General features: G+C 38.5%; 1 protein-coding gene across 1 annotated transcript in view; it reads left to right on the top strand.

Annotated features, from left to right (window-relative positions):
* Positions 1 to 12,774, top strand: part of LOC150082015 (uncharacterized) — a 128,128-nt gene extending 115,354 nt beyond the window's left edge. Inside the window, exons 3-5 of the mRNA XM_090380397.1 lie at positions 3,676 to 3,971; positions 8,823 to 8,886; positions 9,734 to 12,774. Coding sequence (XP_090236523.1) covers positions 3,676 to 3,971; positions 8,823 to 8,886; positions 9,734 to 12,774 — 3,401 coding nt within the window. The remainder of the gene's footprint in view (positions 1 to 3,675; positions 3,972 to 8,822; positions 8,887 to 9,733) is intronic.
* The last annotated feature ends 6,193 nt before the right edge of the window (positions 12,775 to 18,967 follow it).

The raw sequence follows: 18,967 nt of genomic DNA, 5'->3' as shown, positions 1-18,967 counted from the left end.
AGTATTAGAATAAGACGTTTAAGAACTTGTAGTTAATGCTGTTCTAAGTCTGCCTGCTGTATCATCTGTTTCCCCTCCAGAGGCCGAATATGACTTCAAGGAATGGAACTCTGCCATTGTCAAATGTCTTGGATGAGGCATCTCACCACTCCTGTTATCTTTGGATACGAAATCTGTTTAAACAAAAAAATAAAAGCAAAATCCAAGTACAGCAACAAAAGTAATTTTCTGCACTCTTACGGATAATTTAGTTTCTTTTATCCCCAGTACAAGTGAACCGCGTTCTAGTTACAAGGGCAATGCATTATTGATGAAACATCTCTCTTCTCTATCAACCGTGCCATTAAAAGTTCCTTTTTCTTCGGCCCCTGGCGGTTCGCAGGGGGGAGGGACAGATGAAAGTAGAGTAGTTAATTTCTAAAGTGGAATTCTTATCAACAATAACGGTGGTTGAAGGACTTTTAAAAAAAAGTGGCTTCTTTCAAACGGATGCGAAACGTGTTTGCAACTTCCAGCTTTGGAAAAAAACTTTTGCGCAATTTCCTTTTTCTTTCTGCCGACTTGGTCCTCTGTTTCTTTCACTCCATTCCTAAAGAAATAAATTTCTTAACTTTAGAGAAGAAAAAAAAAAGTTCCATTTTTCTCCCAGTAAGCACGTGCGGATCTGTTTTCCGCCCGAGAAGGACAGGGTGAGTAAATTAACTGTTAGGAGACGACACAAGGTTTACGATGTGTCTTTATGCTCGGCTTTACGACACGCTTTTGGTGTGTCCCGCTACGAATGGGCTTCAAAACGACTGCTCCACGCACTCTCAGAGATGCTTAACAAGTGCGGGGTTTCTTCCCTGTTTAATCTGAAGCCAACACGCATGCGTAAATTTTCGTATGTGAGAACGAATGCCGAAAACTTCGCGGCTAATAGATTCCTTCAGCGCTTAGAACCTTGTTGGATGAAAAGAATAAATTTTTAAGACGTGGCAGGAAATCTCAGCGCCGGAAGCGGTTTATCCCCTTTGTAATCTCATTGGCTCCCACGATAAGACTTAATTATGTTACCTAAATCACTATACGAATTTGCTCTCTCATTACGAGTAAACGTAAATAGCGTTGCTATGGTGATGATCACCAATACTGCCCTCGTATTGTGTTTTTCCAGAAGATAATCACTTTAGCTGATTTTTTTTCTTCTTCTTTCACCAGCAAGCTTTCCAGATTAATGTGATTCGAGAGCCTAGAGAAAATGGAAAGTTAATTGCATTCTGGTTAATGGAGACTATTTCTCCATTAAAGAGAAACTCATTTAGGTCCACTATGGGTCCGCAATTTCCATGGTAACGTGCACTTGCAGAGTTTCGCGTAGTCTTAGTTCGAACCTGTATTACATAGCAAATACGCAGACTATGATGGCGACAGGTTAACTTCTCTATTGCCATTGGTTGTCCTCCTCCTCCTCCTTGGGAAAGTTACTCAACTTTTCCGAGGAGGAGGACGACAACTCACATTTATTTGTAAATTTTATGCGCACACAATTATCGTGCAACCTGCCATAAAATACTATAAATGGAGTTGATTGTTTGTTTATTTTCGTATACAGGTCTCATTAACGTCTGTTTAACTACCATGACTATTCAAAAGCAGAGTAGCAGGCGTTTTGAGGAAGAAAACATTGTAATGATGGACATTAAGGATGTTATGCCCTTCCTGACTGTGAAAAAAACTTATGAATAAGGCTACTAATTGTTTCTGCGAATTGTAGTATTTTTATAAGGCAAGAGAATCCGTTTGTTTTGGACATTCGAAACAGAGTACGAATTTCTTTGAAAATGCGAATGGCATTAAAATCATTTGATATTTATTTGGTTGTTATTCGCGAGTTGTTTTATTTTTAAAATTTCTGGTTAAAGTATTGCTTAATGTTATATTATGTCTGTACACAAGTAGATGTGCCTTGTTGTATAAGCTGAAAAATCCATAACTCACAATCCTTGAAGAATCCTTAAGAAAAAAAAAGAAAGCCATTCACCCTCCGACGGAATTCGAACTCCGACCTTTCCACCAAAAGGTGACAACTGGCGAACCCACTATATACTGTTCCGAAGGATATGTTCCTTATGAATCTTGCAAATTTTTAATCAATCCAAAGACATCGTCTGTCCAGAATCTCTCTTCTCGTTTTTGGTAGCGATTGTGGAATAAGCACAATATGGCCTTAGCAGTCCTTGTGCCATTAAACAACAAACCAACAACAACAATATTCCAACACGTAATTTCACAGTACTTTATATAAAAGTTAAGGTTAAGAAGGAATTCATTTTCATCTCGCTGCTTTTGTACATATTGCATCAGACCACCAACAATTAAAGAGCCAAAATTTGAAGTCCATCTGATTTCTCTTTCAGCGAGTAAGTATGCGAAATGGATTCTTTGATGACATTCATAAACCTAAATAGGATTCTTTTACGATGCGCTTTTCATCTAGCTACGAATAATCATTGAAACCATTTATTTTTATTCTCTCTCGGTGTTATGCCTTGCCGTTTATGGACACTGTTTTGTTTGTCGTAAATTAGGATGTTATTCGTGCAAGATGGAAATGCCAGATTTTGCATTACCCTCTTCAACTGACAGCAAATTGAAAATAACCATTTGGGTTTTCTAATGCCTTTTGCTAAAAACTCTACCATTCCATTAATATTCGACAGACTCCTCTATGATTCTTTTATGGTAATGAGTGACATTATGTACTTTGCACTCAAATAATAATAATTTGCGGGCCCATTTTCAGCCATTCCCATCTTTCCGTGGATATTGATAAGCAGGCATTTACAGATTTTCAAAATAACGCTAAGGCCAAAGGGAGGGAGGAAGATATTGTTGAAATTAGAAAGAAAAACAGCCATCTAACTTGGCTCATTTATCGGAAATGCATTTTCTTCTTACTGATGGAATAAGAAATGCTGATGTCATTGTCTTAATAGCTTCTAAGAAAATTTAAGCTTCGATGTCAGATGCAGAGTTTTTTTTCTCTTTGTTTGACAATTATGATAATCTGAAAACTTTGCTGGAAATCTAAGAGGAAAAACTAACGTTCTTCACATTTCTCTAGGAAACAAACTGAAAAAAAAATTCTGATTTCAGACACAGGAAGTTAAAAATGACTGATATCCTGTGGTGTATACAGCTCTCTAAACAATACCTTAAATGGAAGAAAAGTATTTAAAGTTTAACCTTTTTTATATTTATATAAAGTTGAAGACGTACGTATTTATCTTATAAATAAAAACTAATAAACTTAATTTTTATTTAAACGATTTTACATATTTGAAAATAATTTTATAAGTTATTTTAAATCACTATCGTATTATTTAAATATTTTTAATTTAAGGAAATCGTTTAACTGATTTATTGTTAAAGATGACATTCATTGTTAGGGATGACCATGACTTGATCAACCATACAGATTTTACCAAAACAAATTTTGCATTCTAATGTAACCAAAATAAAGATAATTATTGGTGGTTGCCTTGCAGAATCTTCTCCAAATACTGCTTCTGCCATCCCTTTTATTTAGTATGGAACCGTGCGGGAAGTTATTTCTGAATTAAGCGGTACAGAAATGTCTTCAGAGCTGTCAGGAAGTTTTATGACACACTTCTCACTTTGTCTTTCTCTCAGGATGCGGCAGTGGAAAATATCTTTCCGTCAACCACCAAGTGTTCGCCGTTGGAATCGATCGCTGCTCTCCCTTGGTTCGGACAGCTCGAAGCAACAACCACGAAGTCCAGATGTCAGACAACCAACGTCTACCGCTCAGGGACGAGACTATGGATGCAGCTCTGTCTGTCGCCGTCATCCATCACTTCGCCACAACCGAGCGTCGAGTTCAGGCATTGCGAGAACTAGCGAGGATCCTGCGGATCGGCGGGAAAGTGATGATAACGGTGTGGGCCATGGAGCAACAGCATAGGAAGGTAAGAGAACGCCTCGTGGTCATATGGACCCGTCACGCGTAACGCCTCACTAGTAATTATTAACGGTGATAATTAGCGCAGTTCTACGGGGAGATGGAGATGGTGCACTTAATCTTATCACGTGTTCGTGCGAGTGCATGACACCACAATTCTCACTGCTCACCAAATTGCTCATCTCTTGCTGCGGGTGATTGCTGCCCTGCCAAAGTGTTGATTGCTTATGCGAATCGCTTTAAAGTGGAAATTTAAAAATCAGAGCAGTTCTGTCTAACTTTTAAAGGGAACGGGCAACTTGAGAGAGAGAAAAAAAAGTAAATATGCACTGCACAGACATTTATTTTTGTAATTTTCAACATATTGTTAAAATGAATGGATCGGAACATTAAAAAAAGTAAATTTTATAAGAGGAGAGCGATTCCGACTCTCCTCTTATAAAATTGAATAGTTGTTGCGTTTTCTGTTCACCGTCAGTGTTTTTGGCAAAGACAGATCCAACACACAAGTTTATCATGTTTCCTTTTCAGCTATTTTCCTTATATTGTCTCTAACTTATCTATTTACCATTTATACTTTGTCACCCCCTTTCCGATAAGAGCCTTTCCCTTAATTTCCCCTTCATAATATCCTTCCTTGTTGGTCCTATTCTCTCCAAGTTCCATCTTCTATCCTTCTTTGCCCTTTTTTCAAAGTTGAATCCTTTTCAACTTTGATTCCACGTTCATTATACAATATTACGATTAGAATATATGTGTGGTCCTAGGTATGCGTGTGAGTTCTTTTAACTGTTTCTGTATCTGTCCGGACCAAGATATAGTCAACTTAAGATCTACTTCGATCTCCAAGCGTGTTTCATATATATCTCCTATTATGCTGTCCGAGTATTTATCACTAGATCATTCTGTTCAAAGAACTGCATAGACCTTTCGCCTCTGATTCCGGCTACCAATCTCATACCGTTCCTCATCTTTTCCCCTCCTTTTATCCTACTACTGCTTTCTAATCGTTCCATAACCATCAAAAATCTGACTGCCTGATCTCTCTCAATTAAGTTTTCTAGTTACTCAAAAATAGAATTGCTCTTTATTGTGTTCTGTTGACATATATCCATGTACTAATATCGTTTCTTTTAGTTCTGCCTTCATTCTTACAAATATCAACTTATTATTAATATATTCCACTATTTTCACGCTTTCAGATACTTGCTTGTTTAAAACTACCACTCTATTCTTACCCTCATTATCTCCAGAATATAATTCCCTACCCTCCCTCACTTCCAAAGTCCCCTTCCATCTTGACTCACCCCCAGAGTATCTATTTTACTTCGTTCCATTTCAAGTTCTCGAATTTGCCCATCCTATTCATTGCACTAACATTCCAACTACCTGTCTTTCTTCTGCTTTTCCAGCCATGTCTTCTTACGCTTCGGGGCTTTCGTTGGTTAAAAACCTGGAGACCCCATTTACTCCCATGCCAGGCTTTTTATACCTTGGCTCACTACCAATTTCCTACTGCCAGATCATAGCACTTCAGTTGTATGCTATATCTATAGGTAGAATAGTTGAGGTGGTTCTCCAACTGGTGGTGGTTCCTCTGTCTTTCCCAACTCACATGAAGCGCAGAAGTTCAATATGTTATAATAGAGTAATTCGTATTTATTTGTGCAGTATGTAAATAGTGGTGGGGATGCCGGGAAAGTTGGCTGGGACCGCCTAGTGCAATAAATAAATAAATGTTTTTCCTAACTTTTCATCCAGCACAACAGGCAAATTGACCAGAGAACATACGCAAAATTAGAGCTACCTGAGATCATTCTCAGGTAGCTCTAATCTCATTTATTTTATCTATATTCCTCGACTGTCTACAGTTTGGGCTGGACACGTACTCTTAAGAGGAAAATCAGATTCTCGCTACGAAAAAGTAAGAACAGAAGTATAAGGGAATCATCAAGAAAAAAACTAATGATAACATCCAGCTGGGGCCTCTGGGTGGGCCAATCCCATTCTCCTCAGTCTTGAGAACCTGAGAGATCTGGGCGTTTTTGCTATAAAGGCACGTATACTCGCATGTGGCTTTGTACTCCAAACAGTTCTCGTTGAAATGCTTCTGTTAGCATTGACCTGTCTCTCGATGAAATAATTTTCAAAGCCACTTTTACTCAAGCGCCTGAATACAAACAAGAAAATACTACTGCTCCCCTCCCCTCCACAAACATAAACAGGTTAGTGCCCCTTCATTTTGCCGTCCCTAAAAGCTAACCTTGTGTGTGACCACCCTCCAGGCTTCCACGTTAACATGACTTCGAAGAGATCACAAACTTTACATATCGTACAAATAAGTGCACAGCAAGGGGCTACGATGGTGGAATTTAACGCACAGTCCGTGTTACTTTTAAACTACCAAATAACTGGGAAAGTTATTCGGTTTTATATGAAGTTTTCATGCCACGCCAGCTAATACCAATTTCGAGAAAGTTGCCGCTGTTTGAAAGGCTGCTACCTACCTGATTTGCGAAATTTTCTCATTCGTTGTGGTCTTCCCCGTGGGCAGCCTTCCTGGAAATTCAATAAGCAAGAACACTTCACACGTTAGCCAGATCAATAGTGTGCCGTTTTACAGCTTCTAATGAGTTCTAGCAATTCGTCACTTGCAAGTGTCAACCGACTCGGTGTTGAAGCCTCAAAGGAGGAAAATATCTCCGAGAAAATCGTAACATAGATGTGGGCTTTCTTGATAAGGTTGACATTTCTTCTTGACGGATGTTATTTCCTGAGGTGAAGAATCTTTCACGTGTTTCTTTCCGTATTTCCCTGCAGTTGTTTACATTACACTAGAGCTGCAAGTTTAGTTATAAGAAATAACCACGTTTCACTTGCAATTTCTATTTGCTGTCTCGCTTAACTTTCATCTAAAATGTCCTATGCGGAAGAATGGCTCTACATTATAGGCTTAAATAGACTTCTAAAAACAAACTGGACATAAAAAAAGTAAAGGAGGTCTCGTGAAGATGAAAATATCTACTGATTTTTATGGAAGGCTGTTGAAGCCACCAATATGGTAGTACCAAGGACAGAAGACTGTTCCAGTCTATACCATTCAAGTCTCGTGGATTATTCGGGGGGTAAGAAATCATTAAAAAACTTTGAAAAAATATATGAAGGCATGCGCGGTGTTATCAATTAAAGGTTAGAAATTCAATCTAACACTTTTATATCACATGGGAGATTTTCTGCAAACTGCAACAAGGTAATGTTAGTGAGATGCTGGTGTGGCGTGCGCCAATTAAACAGCTTGAATAAAGAAAAAGGCTAAAGAGAGGATTAAAAGATTTAAAATATGGAAAAAGAAAGAATGAAATTGAAAGTCTGTACTCGCAACAGGAAGCGCGACTGCGATGAGTCTCGTAACTGCAGCTGGTAAAAAAGCAAAGAAGCCCAACGTGTAAAACTAAAGTCAATTTCCACCCTCACTTCAAGTGGAGAAACTAATTAGTTAGCAGCCTTCTTTGATTATTGGAATAATTCCCTAATGTATGCAAGAACACACACACACACCAATCATAAGCTGCTTTGATGTTTAAGAAGGTAATATCCAGTTGTGATTTGGAATTAAGAGTGCTCAATTTTGAATAAAGTCTGGAGTAGGTTTCTGACATCGATCTTCCTTTTAAGCTTGCATGAATTATCCAAACAGCGTCAATTATGGTTGGGTAAATTACTATCTGGATTTTTTTTTAGTAATTAGCACCCAATGGATATTGGTCTCACGAAATAAGTGCATCAAATCCATAAAACGATGCTGTTCTTATGACTTCTGTGCAAATGTACAGCAATGTCTATAATGAATGAGATATGGACGATGCACACTGAAAAACGGAACCCAAGTCCTGTGGTCTCGTTATTGCATTGATAATTGTATCCTTTAATTACAATATCTGTCAACAAAGGTCTAGGAGTAATCTTATCCCAAATTGGAATAGTTATGAGGATTCATCGATAACTACTCTAATTTGATATAAGATTAATCATCCTTAAAATCGTCAAGTCATTTTGACACATCCCTCAAAGTTATGAACTCTTACCTTTTGGATCCATTTTCTAATAATTCAGATGGGTCCCTTTTTCTAAAGAATGACAATTATAGAATAAAAATTAATCAAACAAAATAGCCGACTAATCGTAGCTTGGACCCATGTGCTACAGCACAAGGTTAAAGCACTGGTGGCTGCAGTTTATCTGCAAGGCTCGCTCTCAACTTCTAACAACCTGTTTTTGTTTCTTTCGGTGAGGGTTTGGTTTGAATCCAAAACGATGTTTTGCATCTATAATACAGTTCCATTCACTAGACAATAAATGATGTTATGGACATATCCATGTGGCAGTGATCTTGCTTAGTCACCCTCTCAGTCTCACCGCTTTCAGCTCTACCTCTAGTAAATGGAAATAGGTCGTGCCTGCCTACTGAACGTGCCATCGTAATAAACACATGTAAAAGCGTGTTTACTGTAAGTTTACATGGGGAGGTCTCGCGATTTTCAGGATATTTTTACTAAAATTCAAACGTATAGCTTTTAATCTTTCAGTATTGGTTGTCCACATGTACGAGATGTATTTCAGCAGTTTCCTGTGTAGCAGTACCAGCGTATGATGGTTTTGCACGAGTGCAGCTTGACCAAGTGATTCGCTAGAAAGCGATGCTCGAGTAGGGAACAGATTCAGACCCTTGTGACATTTTCTTTCGAGGGTTTGTCTGTTGAGGAAACATCTGAAATGATCCTCGTAAATGCAAGTCGCTGAACAGTTCATTATCCATTTGTAGATGCCATTGTTTTTAAGACTGCCTTTTCTATTGCAGTTCCAATCTCAAGATATTCTTATACCTTGGAATTGTTCGACCAGAGGAAGCATCAGCAGTGGAGGTAAGCCTAACTAGTTCTCATTCATATTTAGTTAAAGCGAAAGTTTAATGAAGTTGCTTTAACACTAAAATATGGCCTAATGTATTATTCAGCCGAAGAAAATTATCACTGTAGTAAGTGCAAAGCAAATGAGCTCTTAGTACATTAAGATTCTTTGTATTTAGAGGTGACTCTTATTCTTGATCAAAATAATTACCTCCTCCAGTGTTTCTCCTTTCATTCCGAAGAGAAAGACACTGAAAATCGATTACATCACTTGCAATATTAACGCAGACTGTTTGCTGTTCCTGAAAGCGCTTCAATTATTCAAAATCCTGCATGGTTGAAGCGCATCATTTATTTAATTCAGCATAACTGTACTTAATGGTGACGCCTCAAACTCCAAAAATGGCTTCAATGTCACAGCTTTAATTTGCATATCAGAAGTTTATAAGATATCGATTTTAATTTCCATGATAAGTATTTATATTAAAACTTATCTTTCTCTCTCTCAGACAAAAAAAAACCTTAATGTGCAAATGACCTTTAAAAGAAATAGCCCTTAAAAATTTGAAAGTATTAAAAACTTGTAAATTGTAATTCTTTCTAAATTTTAATAGTAAAAATTTGAAATTTTGAATTTATTTTCTTTATAAACGTGTACGTATACGTCCATGTTTAAAATTAATTTATATTTTTCAATTCGACATTTGGTCCGTTATGCCAGAATACTCCAAATATCTAGTATTCCTTAAATTTAAAAGAGAGAAACAACGCGAAACGTTAATCTTGATGCAGTTTGGCGTCAGTATTACGACCACCCCATTGTTACGTAATTTCTAAAATGTATCCTGTTTTTTTTATACAGATCCCGACATCTTTGAGTCGCCCAGAGCGAGTCCCGTTCCCGACATAGACGAGTCAATCAAATGCCACCACCACGCTAACAAGGGCCAGCATAGCTGCAGTAGGTGGAGGAGGCAGAAGTTTGCCGTGTCCAAAGGAAACTGCAAGTGCTTGAGTCTAGATGCAGCCTACGACAGCACCTCCAGTTCCCAAATGCCTTCCTCCAAGCAGACTTGTTATGGCTTCGTGCGCAGAGCCATTCGACGGTTCTCCAACCCAGCCAGTTCGTCCGCCGAATGCCCCGAACGAGACAGTCGCAACCATCCCCACGCTAAGCGTCCCTTCTTTGCTAGAAGTGTCGATTCTGCTCTTTCGCATCCCGCCACCGGAAAAAAGTCCAGAAGGTGCTCGTGCTGCGATCCCGATGGCGGCAGAGGAATGCATATTGAACTCCGTCACCTGGGCGATAGCGATGTGGACAGCGAAACTGGAAGCACAACTACGTTGCAACAGAAGCGGTGTTCCATCTCGAGCAGCAGTCGGTCGCCCAAAAAGCAAAAGAGGAGGATGGTGCGTTCGTTTAGCGATCTTTTAAACCTCATTCCAACTATGCTGAGGAGAAGAAGGGGAGCCTTGCGTAAAACTGAACTAACTCGCACTAAAACGTCGGCAGTGGATTTCTCGAGCTACGCCAATGAGCCTGTGAAAGGTGGAATTGTGCGGTCGAGGACTACAGCCACGTGCAACTTTCCCTTCGATAACACCACCGACACTCACCTCGAAAAAGTTGACGAGTTGGACAATCTCATAGTTGAACATCTCGCCGAAAACTTCGATTACGTAGCAAACAAAATCGTGCCGCCTGGTGTTCGCCTGAATTTGACATCCCTCACAGCTACAGACATTGTGAATGGAAACAGCATCCTTCCTACAGAAAACACGTGGACCGAACCGAAGGACAACGAAACGAATGGCAGCCTGATAACCACGGATTCGGTACTCTCAATGAATAAGAAGAATAAATTGCTCGATCACATGGCCACTCGGAACATGGAAGAGAACAAGAGGATAAAATATGACAACACGACCTCCAAGAAACAGTTGCCTTCAATTTTAAAGAAATCGGCACACGACCCTGTTGAAAGCGACAAGCATAAAGTAGTGACCCAGTGTGATATTAGTAATACATTGAATTCCTCGAGAACTACGACATCCCTTGATCAAAAGCGAATCACAGACGATAGATCAAACGAGATGGAGAAACTAGATGAGTCCGAAACAACCCAGCTGACCTCGTATTATTCTATGCCCGAGCTGTACAACCCTAATGATTACGACTCGGATATCACTGCGACCAGGGGATCGAAGCTGCACGAGGAAGTATCCAAAGAGCCAGTCGTTGTTAAAATTAAGGATATCAACCCGCCTATTGCTACCTGTGCGCGCTATGAAAGTTTATCCTTTATCCCGTTGATGGAAGTGAAGGTCACGTGTCCGAAAAATGGATTTGTTAACAGGAACATCAGTGTAGCCCTTTCTGACAGAAACCAATCCTCGCGAGGAAACAGCGAAGGTAGAAAATCTATCGTGCAGTTTGATAAAGTAGAATTGTTTCCTGTTACCAGTGCCGGAAATCTGAAAACACATTCTAACACCAAAGAACGATTGCCTTTTACCACCGAGATAATCTGCAGTGAACAGGAAGGGAAGGAAATCCACGAAAATCAAAATACAGAGGGCATCAAGTTGGCTGTGGACTCTACTGTATTGCAATCTGTCCAATTGCTTGATAACCACAGTGAAGAAATCCAACACAAAGTTGACCCGGACCCATCTGATGTCTCTAGTGCCTTCCCACTGCCCTCCAGCGGTGATCAGAGAAATCGTAGTGAGTCAGTGGAGGATGAGAAAGGCGATAGAATAAGCAGCCGTCCGTGCGACATACAAGAAGACAAAGGAACTAGTTTCAGTCCTCAGTCCACAAAAAATTCAAAGCCAATTCTAGAACATACATTGGAGAGTTCTGACTTTCAAAGGAGTAATAAAGAGTCTAAATTCGAACACATGACCTCCTCCTCCTCTGAAGGCCAAAGGTCATTTTGTGATCCTAGCACACCGGAAAAAAAAAGCTCCCTGGTAAGCGGCCAGGGACACGACGATGCCAAAGAACGGTTTAGAAGCAGCAACACAAATATCGTGGCGTCCCCGAATGCTTCGACGCGTCCTGAAGGTAGCGGCGATAATTCAGATGTTCGGGAGTGCCAAGTGAAAGTCGCCGTAAGAAGCACGCGGCACGTCTCTGACGAGCGCGAACGATCTGAGCCTAGCCACTTGAAGCAGAAGAACAATGGGAAGTCAATAGTGCTGTCACATATGAGGAATGCCGGCAGAGTCTTCCCCGAGCCGGAGCGTATTGATCTCTTCTTATCTGACGATGAAGAGCATCCCGATGATTCATACCGATCCATTCGTTTTTCTGTAACTTGCGGGCCGACCTCTGATCGTAAGGAAAAGGAAGTGGAATCGACAAATTGCGAGAAATTTCCTGTTTCCGTTACGGAACCACCCCCGTGCCAAGATACCGAAGGTAGTGCATTGTGTGGAAACTTTCGTCTGGACAAAAGATCTTCCGATGAATTATCCGCGCCTCATCATTCTCTATCCTCCACGCTTGACAAAAGCCCCTTGGATCAGAGCCCAACAAAGGACGAGGAAGCCCTTCTCCAAACGAGTGTGAATTCAATAAACGAAGATCAATTCGGGAAACTCGAAATACTTCCGCTTAACTCGTTGGAAAGTGACGGATCATCGTGCTGGTGTTGCGAAGACAACGCGTCAGACGTCGATACGGATACGTTCCCATTGTCCACATCTCAAGAAAGTATCCAGGATAACGACCACGGTGGAACTCTCACCTTACACCGATATTATCACGTGTTCCGCCAGGGGGAGCTCGATGCCCTAATTGACAAGTACGTAAAGAACTTGCACATCATTGCTTCCTACTGCGACCATTCCAACTGGTGTGTTGTGGCCGAGAAAGTGCGAGTTTGGACTATTTAAGCTTCCGTTTTTATTGTCCTTGGAATCTTTTTTTTTTTTTTTCTGGTATCTTCTTGGATACATCCGTACTGCCATGAGATTAAGAACTGACATCTTATCACTGTAAAAATATTCTCATTACAAGAAAAGTATTCATTTACTTCGAGATCAGGACTACTCCTACTATTCCTTGTATTCTTCACCTATGGCTTCCACCTTTGAAACAGTGGCGGTCTCTAGTGTAAATAGTAGTGTATCTCAACTTTTCAAATGACGTCATGTTTTGAATATCTCATCTGTATTTCATTCACTGTCCATAAATTAATATTTTATAAAACAGCGTTCTTTTCGCTTGTTATGTTGTTGTTGTTCTTTATCCCGAAAATCATCTTAAGTTTCGACTTACATTTCCTTTTATTTAATTTAAAAATTATCAATAATCAATAAATAATGGCTATTCCAATTAATGATGCCAATTTTTATTGGCATTAGGCGTCAATAATATGAACTTTGCGACTTCTCGAGAGTTCCTACTCCTTACCTGAACGCTTCTCAAAGAATCTTTGCTATTTTCGATGAATCTTGAGTTTGATTTCAACAACAGTTTGAACCAGATTTAACACCATGCCGAATTTTTTTAAATCCGGTAAGATTTCACAAAGTTATTCTTTTTTAACAACTTTATTGATAATGAGCTGAACAACAGAACTTTCCACTTCCTTTTGCACATAATGTTGGTACAAAGGTAGTTCAAATCTGAATTAGAATCTTTCTGCTGTAACTCATTAAACCTCTCTTGACGTGCCTACCGTAGCTAATGGTTATCCCACCACCTTGATGATGTCACTACAGCTGCTTCAGTAATAGAGGGAAAAAAAGCTTGGAAAAAACGGTAGAAGAAATTTTATATGTAAAAAAGGTGAATTTATTTAGACACTTTCAAATTACCTTTAAATTTTCTGCACCACCGAGGTAGAAAGAAGCCATAATTCTCGTGGGATCGAAACTGCTGGTCTGGAAGATGTTTCTTTAACCTGCCGAACAGATGGAAGGCGAGGAGAGTGAGGTTCACACCTCGCTCTTTGTGCTAGCACAAAGCTAATAGCAGGTCTAATGGGATGGGTTTTTTTGAACCAGCGTGGCCTTCCGTACAAACCAAAATGAATTATTCCTTTAAGTGAATATCTGTTCAGATTTTACATTTCGGACTCTTTCCCAACCATCGATATGGATTTTAAAATGCTATAAAATTTATTCAGAATGCGGTTGTGAGAAAATCTCGGAAGTTGTACTCGGAATTCATATTCTTCAATCTCCCACAATCCTGCTAGAAATACAAATATAAAATATATTATAGAATGCCATGTGCACTTTCTTGGACTTCACTGCGCACCCAATTCAAGCAGACTATTCGAGAAATGGTATACAACCTACCAAGGGAGTCATCGTTGAAAACGCCAACGAAATTCCAAGAAAAGTAAGCGATCAAACAAATCCACTCGAACATGTTCAGTAAATCTTTGGGATGTGGAGGGTGTGGTGGAACAGAATTCGTTGTAGTCCAATATTTAAAAACTTTGTCGAAGAAATTGTTTCTTTATTGGTTTCTAAACCCTTAACTAATTCCACCCTTTGTCATTTTGTGATGTCAAATGAATATATGAATCATGTCTATCTTTGGACATTCAAATCTTTTAATAATACTAATCCAATTTAATAACGGCAATATATTTTTAGCTCTTAGTACCAAAGGCAGCTGTTGGGCGTGATCTAAACAACGATTTTTCCACGAACTGTCCGAGGCAAGCCATAAATATGCAAGCAGATAAGGGACATTATGTCAGTCGTGGATACAATTCCCCTAATTTTGAGATAAATGACCTCTGAGGGACACACAAGAAGTCGTTCAACCCGGCGAAACGGTACTTGCTTCGAAAAAAAAAGCATAGTTACGATGGGTCGACTTTCGCTCTACTACTCCGATATCAGGAGCGTTTCTCTCAAAGGAAGTGAGTGGGTTTTATTGGTCAACACCATCTGACTCGAAAAGCAGAGCAACACCTGCTAAAAGGAATCCACTGGCTATTAGGAACAATCTTTTCTCGAACAATACACACTATTTCTGTCATTCTACTAAGAGAGATGAACTTAACTATTGTTTTCTAGCGTTCTTAAGTGCTGTCATCGACCCTTGAAAGCGACTGAAGAATTCCACTTATTTCACAGTGCTTGGTACTTCCGAATGCAATAACAGTTATCCTAACGGTTATTTATAATCTTCGCCGGCAAAATGGCTTCTATTTTCTGACCACTCGGCTACTGTATTGCGATCCACTTATGAGTTCCTCTGGATATTACAGCAATTCCTTTGTTCTGTTTTTGGTCGAATTTTCAAGGAATTGTTATTGTGAGGTGTATTGTTTCCACAGCTAATTAGCGTTTAGATTCAACTGTGCTCTAGGCGACTTCTGCTGTTTCCAATAAAAGGAAGGAACAGGATTTCAATAATTGTGTGTTGACATGTTTTTCAGCCCACGAAAGTTTCTCTTGAGACAATATAAAAGTTTTATGAATATTGGAATGCGATGAAAATCAAAGAATAGGATCGTTAAGAATAAAAATGGCCTCATTAGCGATCCATAATTTATCTGGCATAAAATAAATATTTGCAAGACATCGCGAATTATTTATGGGTGAAAATGATCGGGGTTGGAAATCTGGAGGACAGAGATATGGGCGCTGATGATATTACCTTGTCATCAAAATGTCAATCCAGTCTATTCTCAACCATAATACACATTTCAAAGGCAATCGGAGACGCTGGTTTCAAGTGAGGGAGGGAGGGACGAAGCATTATGATAGTATTGATAACTATCAAAAGGAAAATTGAGTTCTGCAAATACGAGGATCACTCCAAAAAAGCCCCCTTTTTTCACAAAGCTGTGTTTATTCTACAGAACTGTTACATGTTGTATAGGGCCTTCCTGCTTCTTATTTTCATAATGATATAGCCTTCCCAAAGGTGTTGTCGCTGTAGCAGCCTTAAAATATGGTTCTTCCATAAATGTCCTTCAGAAACAGTGTGCTCTAATTGAATGAATTCTTGGTGTGTGTGTGTGTGTGTGTGTGTGTGTGTGTGTGTGTGTGTGTGTGTGTGTGTGTGTGTGGAGACTACAGAACACTTCCGGAGGCTACAGAAAATGATGTGACTATGATGCTGTTGACCGCAGTACAATTGGTCGCCGGGCCAAGCACATAACGTTCGCAGAAGTCGAATATATCATTCCACGCGTCTGCAAGAGTAGTCACAATGTCTGTCTTCTGATGTACCTCTGTATGAGCGAAAGTAACAGTGCTGTACAATAAATATGGCTTTGTTAAAAATTGTTAGGTTTGATTTGGTTTATTTAACCCTATTAATAAATAAATTTTCTGTTTATACTTGTGGATGACCACACTGGCAGAAGGGTTCACAAGACTGAGAGAATACAAGAAACAGCATCGTATTTAGTAGCCACACAGGCTTGAACCATGATCACATTGCAGATCTTGTGCCAGGACTAAGAGCATTGGTAATTCTCAGAGGAATGTATTTTTTTATAAGTAATCACCAATATTCGAATTAATTATTCAAGAAAAAAATTGGATAACATTGGAGCTAAAAACTTCATTCTGCGTAATTGCAAGCCACGTATATCTCGCCAACTGGTGTCTATTATCATTTCAGGTAAGTGTTTATCTATTTTAACTTTTTGAGTTGCTAAAAATTAGGTGGTAATCTGTTCGAATAGCTAATTAAGATTTGATTAAAATGAGTTTGTATTATGATTTGTCCGCTGTTATCTTTTCTTAGCTTAGACCGATCCAATGTATATGTTGTTTGAGAAGGAAAGGAAAAATAAGTCTGTGTTTAGTTTAGTCAGCCCTTTCAAAGGCTTAAATACACGAGTCAGATAACAGCGTTTCTTGGTTTAAATCTCTGTCCCCTTGTGTACATTGCCCAAGAAAAGAAAGATACCTCCGGTGTTTAGTTGACTTAGCCCTCTTAAAGCCTTAAATCCCCGATGGATTTCCGTGATGGATTTCTATACTTTGTAGTAAGGTTTCCTAATTACTCTCTGAATTTTTTTTAATCTCAACTACTACGTTATGTTTATGCAAACCTCCAAGCTGAATAAAGATAACTTCTAATGTTTAGCTTACGTAGTCCTTTTCGAAAGCTTTGTTTTGAAATTCATTTAACTATTCAGCAAATGCACTCTCATATATATGAAGACTGTTTTTATAGTGATCACAATTTGATTGATTTTAAATGTAGCTAATGCTTTTGTAAGTTACTACTTGCTATTGTATCGATGTTTTGGTGCGAATATCGTAGCACGTAGTCTCTACTTTTCTTTAGAAAAATAAAAGCGAACTTTTGTATTTAATTACCGAAAAACTTGTCATTTATAAATGACAGATTTCAGTAATTTTACACTCAGTTTCTGGATCTAAAACGAGCTGCTTATCAAAGTGATAAACGTTGAAAGTTATCTCTCGGATTTTTTCTTTGGAATGCTATAGATATCCGTATCTATGGAATACAAATGTGCAACACCACTTCGATCCAGAAAAAGAAATTTGTTTTTATACTTAATTTTCTTGCACCCAGTGCAAATTATGTGCACGTGACCACGAACCTGGATGGACTGTGCGATCCTATCATCAGTCCAATTAGGGGATAATCCAGTTACAAAAGTCAGTCACTGGTCCCTTTCAAATCAAGCTACGAACAGTTCATAGTTTGATTTGGAAGGGATCAATCATTCATTTTTTATTAAATTAATTACTTCAATACTGGCCTGATAACAGAGCACACGTTTCGTCCAGAAACGTAGCCAATGCATATATAATAGTTCAGTAAACGTTTGTTTTGGGTGTAGGAACTGTTTAAGTTAAAAAATAAACTTAAAATTTCAGCGTTAACACAGCCCTGTATATAAACAGTACCAGCCAAAACATCCCCATTCATTTTTAAAATTCTGATTATATTTTAATATTTACAGATGACTATTTAAGATTGCTTATCTGAAGTACGCTTGAAAAAGGCATATTTCAAACTACTATACTCGTATTACTGGATCCTTTTAATTATTTTTGCAAGATTTGTGTAAAAAAATTTATTCTCTTACGCTATATTCTTTTCCTCTGTCTTTTTATTTGCCAATCAAAATGATTAAATGCTTATCAGTCATTGGCGTTCTTCAAAAGCTATACAGACCTTCTTCCCCTTTTTGGAATTCTAAAAAAAGTTACCTATTGACTTTTTTATGAACATGATAAACGACATTAAAATATATCGTCAAATTTTATGAGATCTGTAAAATTTAACTCAAAAAGACTGAGTTAAATTTTGAGTTAAATTTTGTTAAAATAAACTCAAAAGACTTACTTTTTTTTCACGAATTTCAATGTCTTTCCACTATGCTTTTCGATATTTGTGTGTTGATAGAAACTTTTTGAATGATTAAGTTATGATCGATATTTTCCGAAAGGTTTATCGATATGGTCTTCAAAATGACCGTTAAAAGTGGCGCTCGTGCTCTTTATCTTTCTCGCGCAGCATATACCAAAGCTGACGTAACAGTTTCAGCGATAATTTATGCAAAATTAACTGTTTTTGTTGACTCTGATTGCAGCGATGATACAAATGCAAAGCTTTATTCCATTATAACATTTTATGTTGACAAACAGCATAGAACCACGAGTGCTCTATTTTCGATATCGACCTTGGTTGTGAGGGTTTATTATCAACACCAGAGCAAAACACCTTCAGAATGCATTTATACCAATACTGTTCGTGTTTAGAAACATTCATTTTACATTTAAGTTTAAAGAAATAGCGTACAAGATTAGAAACGCTTCCTTTATTGTCCTGGGGATTGTGTATGTCAAAAATGGATCCTGTCTTCCTTCAATCTGTGATCATTCCGGTTTATAACCCAACAAGCTGCGTGCTACTTTTTTTTTTATTAGCATTTATTCAATTCATAAAGGTGATATGCAAATTTTCTATCCTAAATATAGATACCAAGCATCTTTCATCTGGTTTAACCTAAACTAAAAGTTCAACCAAAATGATCTTTGTTTTTCCTACTCCCCACTACCCCAAGAAATTTGTCAGCGCATTAAAAGCGGTGTTATGTCTTTTACTTTTTTCGGTAAAAATGCT

The sequence above is a fragment of the Mastigoproctus giganteus genome, chromosome 8 (assembly GCF_048544385.1).
Source record: "Mastigoproctus giganteus isolate SK-2022 chromosome 8, ASM4854438v1, whole genome shotgun sequence".
Lineage (NCBI taxonomy): Eukaryota > Metazoa > Arthropoda > Arachnida > Uropygi > Thelyphonidae > Mastigoproctus > Mastigoproctus giganteus.
The sequence above is the reverse complement of the archived record's forward strand: the minus strand, read 5'-3'. Positions and strand labels throughout refer to the sequence as shown.